This window comes from Anguilla anguilla, chromosome 2 (genome assembly GCF_013347855.1).
Source record: "Anguilla anguilla isolate fAngAng1 chromosome 2, fAngAng1.pri, whole genome shotgun sequence".
Lineage (NCBI taxonomy): Eukaryota > Metazoa > Chordata > Actinopteri > Anguilliformes > Anguillidae > Anguilla > Anguilla anguilla.
The window spans coordinates 57085170-57096805 of NC_049202.1; the positions used below are offsets into that span (position 1 = coordinate 57085170).

Here is an 11636-nt window from a genome sequence, read left to right on the forward strand (position 1 = left end):
AGTAGATGTTCTATACACTAGTACCCTGTTTGAGGGCTACCTGCCTGGTATGTGACAGCTCCAGCATAGTGGTACACTGTGAAAACAGGCAAGGGGATTTTGGGCTTGGAGTAGTAGGGGCTGTTTCCATGGTGATAGTGGCACTTCTGTAGGAAGGTGTGGTCTGTGGCCTAGATGAAGAGGGGAGCAAGAGAGGGAAGCAGAATAAAGAGGCAAACCTGAAGTTTGGATGCATAAACTGCAAGGCGTGTGAGTTGATTACAACAGTGCACAGAAGGGCACGGGCAAATGAAGAATCAGGGACAGAAGTGTGATGCATTCGGGCACCTGGGGGAGGCACGTCTGGTCGTCCAGGATGCGGAGGATGCCGTGTGGCCGGGCAGAGATGAGGTCCACGCAGGAATTGAAGTCCTGGAGAGGCATGGGGTACCACTGGATCTGCTCTGCTCTGTACTCCTCCTGTGGGACAGGGAAGGGAGGAACAGGGGATGCACCGAAAGAACAGGAAAAGGCGCCTCACAAAAAACCACATTCGGGGACAGTGGGCTATGCCACTCTTATTAAGAAGCTGGCTCATGTGCTATTATCTCTGCCTTCGCACCACTACTCACACTGCATTGCTGATTTGTAATTTAATTATCTGAATATGTTTAGGCATTGCAACTTCTATTTTCTGCATTTTCATTGTATTATGGTAGATTATAGTATTATATAGCACTTGACCAAGTTGTGTAGAAAAAACTAAAATTCTCAGCTAGGACACAATGGCACATTGACATTTGAGCCTGACTATGACGCCCACCCACATCCCATGGGGCACTGACCTGCTCCTGGGTCAAAACTGCCTTGTTCACAAACTGCTGAAGCTGTTCATTTGCAAAATTAATGCAGAGCTGCTCAAAACTGTTTACCCCCAGGTCCTGCAATACAACAGTTAACTGTCACCAGTAACAAGGAGCACAGGAAGATAGAGATCTCATGTGAGCCTAGATAACTACACAGGTCTTTGACACAGCCCAATTCAATAAGTTATCAGAGCTACTGAAAGAAAAACTCAAATAAATAACCACTTTGTTTTTTTCTGTTTATTTTTTATATTATGGCCACATTATTGGATCTCCCTATTGTAATTTATAAAATGCTAAAGTTCCTATAGAGACAAATTGATGGATGGTATCTTCAGGGTTGAGGTGTGCAGAGGTGGAAAATCCAGGGATCAGAAAATAGAAGTCCTGCCATGTGCTTCTTCCACCCATGAACTCAGTCAACTGATTTCACTAATTAGTTCTACCCCCTGACTGAAGAATCATTTAACAAATTAGCAAATCCAGGTGAAAATACTTGTGAGGACTTTTACTTTCTGAACCTGTATTATCCACCCGTGTAGGTTTGCTTGCTGAACACAGTCTGCATGGCTCAAATGGGATCAGAGCCCCACTGAGTATTTAACTGTCTGCACCAAGGAAAAAACAAACTCATCCATTGACATTTGGGAAATTGTTCAAAGCTGTATCTCCAGTTTGCATTGCCATGACAACAGAGTGAGTTGGTTTGAAAGGGCCAACAAGGGGTTACACAATGAAAGCAAAAGTAGTAAACTGTAGCTTGAACTGTAGTAAAAAAAAAAAAAATCTCCCATGATCCTTTTATGAAGTACACATCGTAGCTTCTTCAAAACTATGATATTCCACAGATCAAAAATCAACAGAGCTAGTTTGAGAAGTAAAAATACAAAAGGCACCTCAAACCCGTATATGTCCACAATGCCCACAGTGCTGTCCATCTCAGTGGGGATCAGCCACTCATTAATGCGGTCGAGCACCCAATCAAACAGCACAGTGTATAGGGCCTTGGCAATGGCATCCCTGAGGGTTGTGGAATAGGGGTAAAGTGTTCATCAGGACTGCACACATAGCTGAACTTCACATCCTTGAATCTACTGCATACATAGCTAGACTTCACAACCTTGAATCTACCACATGCATAGCTAGACTTAACATCCTTGAATCTACTGCACACTTAGCTAGACTTCACAACCTTGAATCTACTCAAGTCTACTCAAATCACCATAACATGTAACATGTAAAGTACAGTGTTTCCAGTAGGAAAACAGGCAAATACCTGATTCATTTGCATCATTATACAACATATGCAATTTTAGCATGCAGGTAACATGTAACTTCCTGTCAAAATGAAAGATAAATAAAAAGGTTAAGTTATCCTAAGGGAAAGTGCAAACATGAGAAATAAAGAACTCTCCAGGGTACAGTCAGCTGTGGTACCTTGCTTCTATGGCACTTTCCACAGACAGGGGGCTGTAGATTCTATCATAGGTTGTCTCCTGCAGCAGAGCAGATCACCACATTACTAATGCACTACCAGAAATGTCTGTCATTTGCCAGTCACTAATAACTGAGGACAGTGATGAGCCCACAGGACAGGAAGTGCCACCTGAAGCTCTCACCGTGACACGGTGTGTGATGACGGTCTGTAGAGCCTCCGCAGACACCTGCAGCAGACTGCCCACACGCCGTGCCTCAGCCTCGCTGAAGATCCTCGCCACCTCAAAAGACTCGCTCTGCATTCCCACATACACACACGTGAGCAAACACACACACACACACACACACACACATATACAAATGGACACACACACGTGCACGCACACACACACACACACACACACACACACAAATGGACACGCACACACACACACAAACACAAACACACATAGACACGCATGGCATATTGACACATAATATGCATAGTTTTTTTATGCAGCACATGTCAACACAGGTATATTCTGTCCTGGAGTATACACAGCAAACATAGGAGATTTTCACAACTGGCAGGCCAAGATTTTGGGTATTCATTAACTCATTGTTTACAGGGGAGTAAGGAGTGGTAAGCACAGCATACACACCTCATAGGAACTGAAACAGATATTCCCAAGCTGCAGGATAGAGGACAGCATAGCCCATATAGTGGAGAGCTGATCTGGGTGCAAACCAATTGTCTCCATGCATTGGACCAGCAGCAGGAAATCCTGCTTGTCCCACTTCCCCTCCAGCTCACAAGCTCCGCCCTGTCCAGACACACACAGGATGCAGAAGGAGTGAAGAGTGCAAAGCTGAATGATATCTTTGCCTTGGCTGAAACGGTTTGCTGGTAAAATTGTAAATTACTAATTGAAAGATATTTTACTATAGAAAGTGAGACCCCACCTGATTGAGGTAATAGTAGGTTTCTGCTCCTTGCAGATAAAGATCCTGCTTGTCCCATTGATTCATCCCAGCCAACAACTCATAGAAGACATGGTAGTTTCTCTCTCCGTTGGCCTAAAGGAGATAATGGCTTCACATAACTAATTTTTGTAACAGTAATGTAAGTGAATAAACAAATAGGCTCACCTGAAAGACAATTCTCGATTTCTCAAGGAGGTACTGTGACAGCGAGGTCCCCACAACAACACCACTGCAGACCAAATAAAAGACAACAGCAGGTCCAGTGTTCTAGCTCACACATCCTTCAGGGTTGTTTTTTTGTGTTTACCCCCCGAAATCTCTTTCTCTTTGTTTGTCTCTCCTGTCCTCGGGAACAGTTTATGTGTCTGCTGACTGTATATGACTAATGACAATGATCATAATAATAGCTGTACAGCTATAATAGTCACCAGAATAATTAAAAATTCAGACTCACTGACGAATGTGGATGTGCAGGTATTTGCCAAACCGACTGGAGTTGTTGTTGAGGATGGTCTTGGCATTGCCAAAGCTCTCCAGAATGGGTAAGACTTCCATGGGCTGAGGGATGGAGAGAGGGAGGGACAGAGAGGAAGTATGACAGAATAATTTGTACTGGTGCCATGTTTGATTGTGTCTGTGTATGTTTGTAGGTTTCAGTTCAGGGTTCGCCTGTAGCTGTTAGTATTTGTATATGTGCTGTAAGTGTGTGTGTGTGTATGTGTGTGTGTGTAGGAAGCTGGTGCAGCGTGTGTAGTGGTGGCAGACCTGACGAAGGCTCTCAGCTTTGCCCTGGTACATGATGCTCAGGTACTGTACAATCAGTTTGGTGGCCTCTGTCTTTCCAGAACCACTCTGTCCACTATGGGTGAAAGAGAAGGCTCAGTGCAAATTCCATCACACTTATTGAATATGATGCAGAGAGTGAGAGTGAGAGAGAGAGCGAAAGAGAGAGAGCAACAGACTCACAGACACACAGACAGACAGACAGAGATTCAACAACAGATTAAGAGGGAGATTGATGGCCCTACCTAACGACAATGCACTGCTCCTGGGTGGAGTTCTGTGACAGGCTGAAGGCAGAGTCCGCAATGGCATAAACATGACTGTACAGGGAACACACAGACACCCAGAAACGGACTAAGAACCATGAACCCCACAGTGCAATTACAAAGCAATTATATAGACCTAATTATGGGCTATGGACAACATCTAACTCACTGTGTTTGGGTCATTTACAGTATAAGAAAATAATATGCCTAATGAAGTCCTGGGAACTAATGAGAAGTGTCAGCTTTGCTGTCACACAAACTGCCTCACATTAACCATAAACAGTTAAACAAAGTTAGTATTGGGGTCACTCACTTGCAGGGATCGCCTGTCTGAACATAAAGGGCTACCCTTCAGATCTGTGGATGGGTTAACTTTATGCGCTTTCGGGTTGCTAATGATGAGCTAGAATAGAGAAGCGATGTCGCATTTAAACCCTGCCCCTCACAGAAACTAGTATCAGAAGGGTTCCTGGGGTTGCCCATGGTGGGTCACTCACGCCGTGTTACCCACAGTGCACCACTCACGGTGGGTTCCGCCGATGCTCCTTCCCCTGGTATTGAAGGCTCAGCTCCTCTGTGTAGATACTGAGGGGCTTGAAGGGATTGACTGACAGTAGCATGTTCCCAATGTAGGTCTAAAAGATTTAAGAGGAGCTATCATACGATCAATAATACAATTAGCGATACGATGAAAGAAATCATAAGCACAGACTGAATCATTGCATAAATAATAGTAAATGCATTTCAAAATAACAGAAGCAAAAAGAGAAGAGAAAGGCCAAATTTAGTGAAGATGGGTAGTACATACGTAAATGAAGTCTCGATGGAATCGCTTCTTTAGGTTCAGCAGCACAGAGCTCTCACAAACCTCTCTATAAACACAGATAGCCCACCAATTATTGTTTCCTTTTCTAATCTTTATATAATTAGTCAGTTGATGTCAGTTTTCAGTCAGTTGATGGTAAAATACATCACAGCACCAATATATTCCACGTGATTACTTTTAATTAATCCTCACTGGAGGTTTCAATGTCAATATTCACAACTTTAGTGTTGCACATCAAGCTTTTTCCCCTTTTTTTACAAGAACGACCCCAAAAGCAGAATTTATCATAACTACCTGTGCATATCTGTTACAGATGTGAGATAAATGTTTCTGTTTTTATTTTAACTGACTGGCTTGTATTTGTATTTGCCATCGCACACATGTCCACTGATAAAGAGTAATGTGTCATTTCTGTGGTGTGTTGATTTCAGCCCATGGGGAATGGTTCCAGAGGGCAAGCTGGCCCTGTCACAGTGTAACTCACTCCAGCTGTGACAGGTCCTCCACCTCGTCCACTTCCATGGCCTGGGTGCTCCCTGGCATCTGCACCTGGGGCCGGGAGCAGTACGTGGGCAGCAGTCAGAGAGAGGCTCAGGGTGGTACAAACCCAGTGCTCACATCACAGCCCCTCCCACAAAATGAAACTGATAGCACCACTGATATGGCTAAATAATAACTTGACAATGGGTGCATTAAGCTGAGGATAATGCATGTGTGGGAGAGAACAGGAGCGTGGAGAACAGAAGTGGATCAATTTACTGAGCAGCCATGTGAATGAAACTGGCATGGTTCATGGCCTATCAAATGCTACCAAACTGTTTCTTTTCATTTTTTTAGTTTGTTTTGCCCAGATGTCCTCATAAGCAAGTGTAAGCCTTGAAAGACTTACATACAAAAAGGGACCTAAAGCTTTGTAGAATATAAACACCTCAATACAGAATTATATTACACTGAAGAATCAGAGCAAAAAAGGTTGAAATTATTTGAAACATACTGCAAGTGCAGTTAAAGAAAATGGTTCCATGTGATAATGAATAAGGGCAAATATTATTTGCTGTTTTCACATAGTTTTCACAAAGCTACAGAAATTTTAATGTAATTAAATTCATTTCACTCTGTGAGGTCAAACAGTATTTATTGAATAATTAAGCCCAAATTAGGTTAATGCTCTTGAAAGTGGTCATATTAAAATATAGCATTCTGAAAACTAAATTAAATGCGTAGGAGAGATCATTGCCATCCTTTGTAATACCTGAGTTTTGCTGAGCCGGCTCTCCAGCATGTTCTGACTAGCATCCTCTGCCTCCCAGGGTCCCCTGCCATGGTAGTATGGGTTCGGTTCAGTCTCCTGGGGTGCGGTCCACTTGCTAAGCTTTTCCACAGTTTGGTGGGGCAGAAGAGTTTCTGCTCGTAGCCAGTCATTGGGGTCACTGCGCAGTGGGCGGCCCTGTGCCCAGTGCACCTCCCTCGATGAGGGCAAAACACCCTCTCCCATCAGCTGCGCCACCTCCCGGTCTGCCTCCTCTTCATAGAAGGAGGACACGTGCATCTGCCCATTCACCTCAGCCTCCACAGCAATACCACCCGGCTTCTCTTTGTCATTCTCATTGTTGCCCTGTACCAAAGTCAATCCAGTTCCAGACATAGGTTTGGGCATATTTAGTTTGGTAAGTTTTAACTGTGCGGGACCTAGTTTTCCCTTAGCTGCCTGCAAAACACTAAGCCCCTCTTTCTCATCTATTACAGCCTGTCTACTCTCCACAGTCCTTTGTGGTTCTTTCTCCCCAGCATTCCCAGTTGGGCCAACATTCCTGACAGGTTCTTTCTGAGTAATATTCTTTTTTACGGACTTCAGGACTGTCAAGTCAGGCTTCACGGGGAGGACCAGACGGGCACCTGGTTTTGGGGGTACGCGCTTTGGCTCTGTGGTGGCACTGGTGGTGCTCATGGTCGAAGCAGGTGAACCTCCTTTGGCCTTGCCGATTCTGTGCATTCTGGGAAACACAATGGCGTATTTGGCATCTCCTGGATTCTTCTCCTCTGCTTCACTCTGACTGTCGCAGACCTTTTTTGATGAACTGTCATCATCAGATGAGTCTTCCTGTGCCTCAGACTCCTGGTCTTCCTGAGGATTAGCTTTCATCTCCTTGGCTAACTTTGCTTCTGATTCCGGCAATTCTGCCTTTTTCTTCAGGCTAGTGGTACTAGCAATACGCATAGCCATCCTTCGACGGAAGAGGCTTTTCTTGGAGCTTGTGGTGCTGTTCTGCCGTTTCAGAGCTTGAGCAGTGAGCCACTTGGAGATGCTGATGGCCCGAGAAACAGCAGTTATTTTTGCCCGAAGGTTGATACTCTTAGGGATCTTCTTCTGTATCCAGCCGGAAACGCGTCGCAAAGTGTTCATTCCCTTCCGACGAGCTATGAGGCTATCCGTTTGTCGAGAAGTTACTGCCTCTGCAAGTTCTACCTCTGCTGTATCCTCTGACTCCATTTGCTTTTTCCTGGCCTGGCTTCTTAGAGAAGCCATTTTGACCTTTCCAAGGACCAGCCCAATATTTTGTGGGCGACCAGTGCTCTGTTTCTGTTTATTAGGCCCCCCGCTTTGCTCTTCGTTAGCCGGTTCTGCTACGGAATCTTGATTGGCTCTGGCCTCTTTCTTCTTTAATTTCATCGTGAGCATCATTTGGGATGGGCTAATCAGAGCTGATTTAGATGTTGAGGCTATTTTCTCTTCCTCCTGGTCTTGAGGTTTACCTTTAGTTGTCTTAGCTGCTTTTGCTAACTGCAGGATCTGAGACTTGCCTTTGTCCGGGGCATTCTTATTCAGGACTAATCCTTTCATTTGGAAGGCCTTGGCTGCTGTGGGTGCTGGTTTCAGTTTCTCTGTTGGAATGGGCTCTTTTTTCAGCAGGATCTTAGGTTTCACCTTCCCTCCCTGGCCCAGGAAATGAGTCGTCAGCTTGAGAGGTCCAGCCTTTTTCGGCGAGGCAGTGCTCTTGCTGGGGGCACTGTTTTCCTCGGCATTATCGCCATGCCTGTGCTCCTCTTCTGACTCCGACTCCTCTTCACCACTGCCGCTGCTGCTGCTGGGCTCTTCCACAGGCTCACCCCTGGGTGTGGAATTTGCTGCGGGTTGAACGACATCCTCTTCCTCTGCTTCGCTATTCTCCTCATCATCCTCTGTATCCAGCGGCTCCTCCACAGGACAGGCTTCACCAGCTTTGATCCCAACAGACTCTTCATTGCCATCCGTCTCCTCTGCGCCATCGCTAGCCTCCGGACTCTCGGTACTCTGCTCTTGCTCTGAGGTCTCCTCCTCACTCTCTGATATCTCTTCTGATGACTCTACAACCCTTCTTTCTTCTTTTTTCCCAAATTTTGTCTTCACCTGTTTGGAAGGCAGTTTGACAGCTTTCTTGATGCCAGCCTTACCTGCAGCATCTTTCTTAGTTTCTTTTGCAGGCAGAGTCTTACCATTTAGAGCGCTCCCTTTCCCTGTTTGTTTAAGTGTCTCCGTCTCAGTTTCCGCTACTTTTGATTTCTGGTCACTTTTTACCTTTCCAGCCTCATTGTCCTTTATCTTCTTTCCTGTAGTCTCTGACTCATCTTTCCTGCCTTTATTTGTCATGGCAAGCTTGGGCTTGCCTGATGCGGCATTCGCTGGTTTGGCAGGTTCCTTTTTCCCTTTCTTTTTCCCACAGTCAACACTCGCGTCCTCCCGGGAAATCTTTGCAGAACGGCTCTTGTCCACCGATTTCTGCTGCTGTGCCTTTGTCTTTTGCCTGTTACTGTGGGCTGATTTAGCTGGAGCCATGGACACTGTCAGTTTTTATTCCTCTTTTTAAAATATCAGGGTGATAATAATCCTATGGTTATCTGCAGAAAGGAAAACTTTTTTGACATCAGTGAAAGATAATGAGTATTGAATGTTATGCTGTTCAATAAGCAGTCACACAATTTAATTTAAGTCTGGTTCATTCGGGATCATTCTGTCATCTATTCACCTGCTCTACAAAGACAGCTCTGTCCTGCTTTAATAGACATAACCTACATAGAAAATACAACATAATTTGTGTTCCATTACTTAGCCCCCTACAGTATATATCCAGACCTCTTTAAAATTACAGAGAAACCAAAGACTCAAAGAGACAATCATCAGGCATACAGGTCATGTAACATGCAACTGAAAGAAGCCTTTAGGGCTAACACTCAGTCATCAAAAAGACTGAGTTTCAGTTTCATTTAACTCCAGTACCTGACCATGCTCAGGTCAGACACCCTGCAGGGCCACTGACGTAACCATCATAGGAGGCCTACTTCACACCTGCATCGCTTCAGCCAGATGCAGCCTGACTTAAATTTATTTGCAATGTTTGCTAAATCACATCTAATCATGTTTTGTTTCTAACATTTTCTAAATGAAATCACATTTACTGCATGCATAAACATTACCATCTGTTTCCATTTGTGCCTTTCCTTTTAAAACTTAAAAGCCCAGCAAGACTGAATTTCACCTGGACTCGCACCTATATTTTCATGAAAGACTAAACCAAATCGTACGCTTCAGTTCTGTTTAACAAACAGCTTAGCCCAGATGATGCTCACATACTCAGACAGCTACACGGTAAAAGCTTGTCTCAGTACAATAGTGCTTACCTGCCTTCTCCAGTGAGCTGGCCTCATGGCAGAGGTGCTGGGAGGGTGCACTGTTTCTGCCTGTGCCTGAGCAGTGGGTGTTACTGAAAAACACTGGGAGCTAAGGTCACAAACACAATCATGCAGGCAGGCACAACTGGAGACACATACCAACACAATACGATACGCGTACACACGTACACACACATTGAGGGCTGCCTATGAATTATTCAGCTGTGCTCGATGAGCCGTTGGCTTATGGTGCCATTCATATTGGCAGCTGGTGAACAGGGGCTGGAAAGGTGAGAAGGTATGAGGAAAGATTGACAATAGGTGATGATACATGAGAGAGAGATGGAGGGCGAAGAAAGAAAGAAGGAGGGAAGGATCAAGAGGTGTAAAGGGGAGGGATCGGTTAAGAGGAGGTAGAGAGGGAGAGAGAGGACCTTTGTCAGAACACAGCATTGAAAGCAAGTTCTGCCTCGAAGGGACTTTCTTCTCACTAAGCCCAATTAATTCTTTTTGGAAATGTTCAGCTTTCCAATATCTCCAGCCTTCCCTTCAGACATACTTGGCTAATAATTTCATTGTCTTTTGCTATAACATGCATGCTATATTAGAACAGACATAATGCCATATAGTCTTATAAGTTAGTGAACTTGTAAGATTATACTGCAATAGATGAAAACAATTAGGGTTTGTTTGTTGCCAAGAACATATGAAAGTCATTATGCCAACGGGAGCACTATGTATTTGTTTGCAGGTTGTGGATTGTCATTAAATCTATATCAATTAATAATTCACAATTAATTTGTACGTTGCTCTCATAAATTAACACCCTTGATAAAGTTGAAGAAAGCTGCATAATTATTTCAGCACAACAAATTAAATGAAATTGATTAAGAATTTTAACTATCATTCTGACAAAATAACAATACTTAATAGCTCTGATTCACATCTTAAGTTTTAGGTTGCGGTTACCATTTGCTCATAAGGAACCAACGAGCAGAGAGAAAACAATATGGAATTTATGCTGCTTTAAAGATGCATAGAAAGTTACAAAATAATAAAAACAACCAAAGCAGGAACGGTTTATAAATTGTGGTGCACTTTAAATGCCAATCAAAACCTAAACTTGCAATGGCTTTGTCAAATGGGTCATGTTTAAGTGGGACAGCTCTCTTCTCTTCATTTACCAGCCCAACTAACGTCAGAGCGACCAGTTAGAGCCGGACACTACCGAGCAGCGCCGCAGACCCAGCCGCCTTTGAAAGAGACTCTTCCCTGGGGTCACATTTCGGCAGAACGATTGTGCCCAGTCAATTAGTGGACAAAGCGACTCTCAATAATGGATGACCGCACTCTTGGCTGTGCATGTATGACAACTGATCCCACCTTTGTCCACTTCTTTCTGCAATTCATCCGGCATAAATCCCAGACAAAACACCTTGGGGCAAAATGTAAAGGCAACCAATTGTACATCAATGTGAAATAAAGTACAAAGCAGAAGCTAATACACACATTCATATCTAATGCTGTTCTTGTACGGGTGATCACTCCTTGAGCTTAACAGGAAAACACCAAAACAAACCATCCTTTCATGCAGACCAGCTGTCAGACAACATTCGACAGCATGGTACTAGTCCAAAATAAAAAAATAAAAAACATCTTCCATCTTCTAATGCCCCTTATTCTCCAGGGACAATCGGGTCCAACAAACCTCACTGTCCAGTGCAAGATCAGTTAGCACCATCACATTTGTGTAGCCAGGTTGTTGTTTAATTAATGATTGTGAAATAGCTACATTACGTTGACCGCTGATATAGTACTATTATAACAATGCATCACTCATCACACATCATGAAATAATGAGACAAAGAC

The 11636-nt window shown here is 44.0% G+C and overlaps 1 protein-coding gene across 1 annotated transcript in view; it reads right to left on the reverse strand.

Moving 5' to 3' along the window:
- myo15b (myosin XVB) overlaps window positions 1–7734 on the reverse strand; it is a 29445-nt gene extending 21711 nt beyond the window's left edge. Inside the window, exons 1-16 of the mRNA XM_035404239.1 lie at window positions 6373–7734; window positions 5605–5669; window positions 5103–5166; window positions 4820–4929; window positions 4274–4348; window positions 4011–4104; window positions 3700–3803; window positions 3411–3474; window positions 3225–3338; window positions 2924–3085; window positions 2465–2578; window positions 2283–2341; window positions 1742–1865; window positions 825–920; window positions 328–459; window positions 45–170 (exon numbers count right to left, since the gene is read on the reverse strand). Of these exons, the coding sequence (XP_035260130.1) occupies window positions 45–170; window positions 328–459; window positions 825–920; window positions 1742–1865; window positions 2283–2341; window positions 2465–2578; window positions 2924–3085; window positions 3225–3338; window positions 3411–3474; window positions 3700–3803; window positions 4011–4104; window positions 4274–4348; window positions 4820–4929; window positions 5103–5166; window positions 5605–5669; window positions 6373–7647 (2778 nt within the window). The 5' untranslated portion in view covers window positions 7648–7734. The remainder of the gene's footprint in view (window positions 1–44; window positions 171–327; window positions 460–824; window positions 921–1741; window positions 1866–2282; window positions 2342–2464; window positions 2579–2923; window positions 3086–3224; window positions 3339–3410; window positions 3475–3699; window positions 3804–4010; window positions 4105–4273; window positions 4349–4819; window positions 4930–5102; window positions 5167–5604; window positions 5670–6372) is intronic.
- Window positions 7735–11636: the final 3902 nt, after the last annotated feature.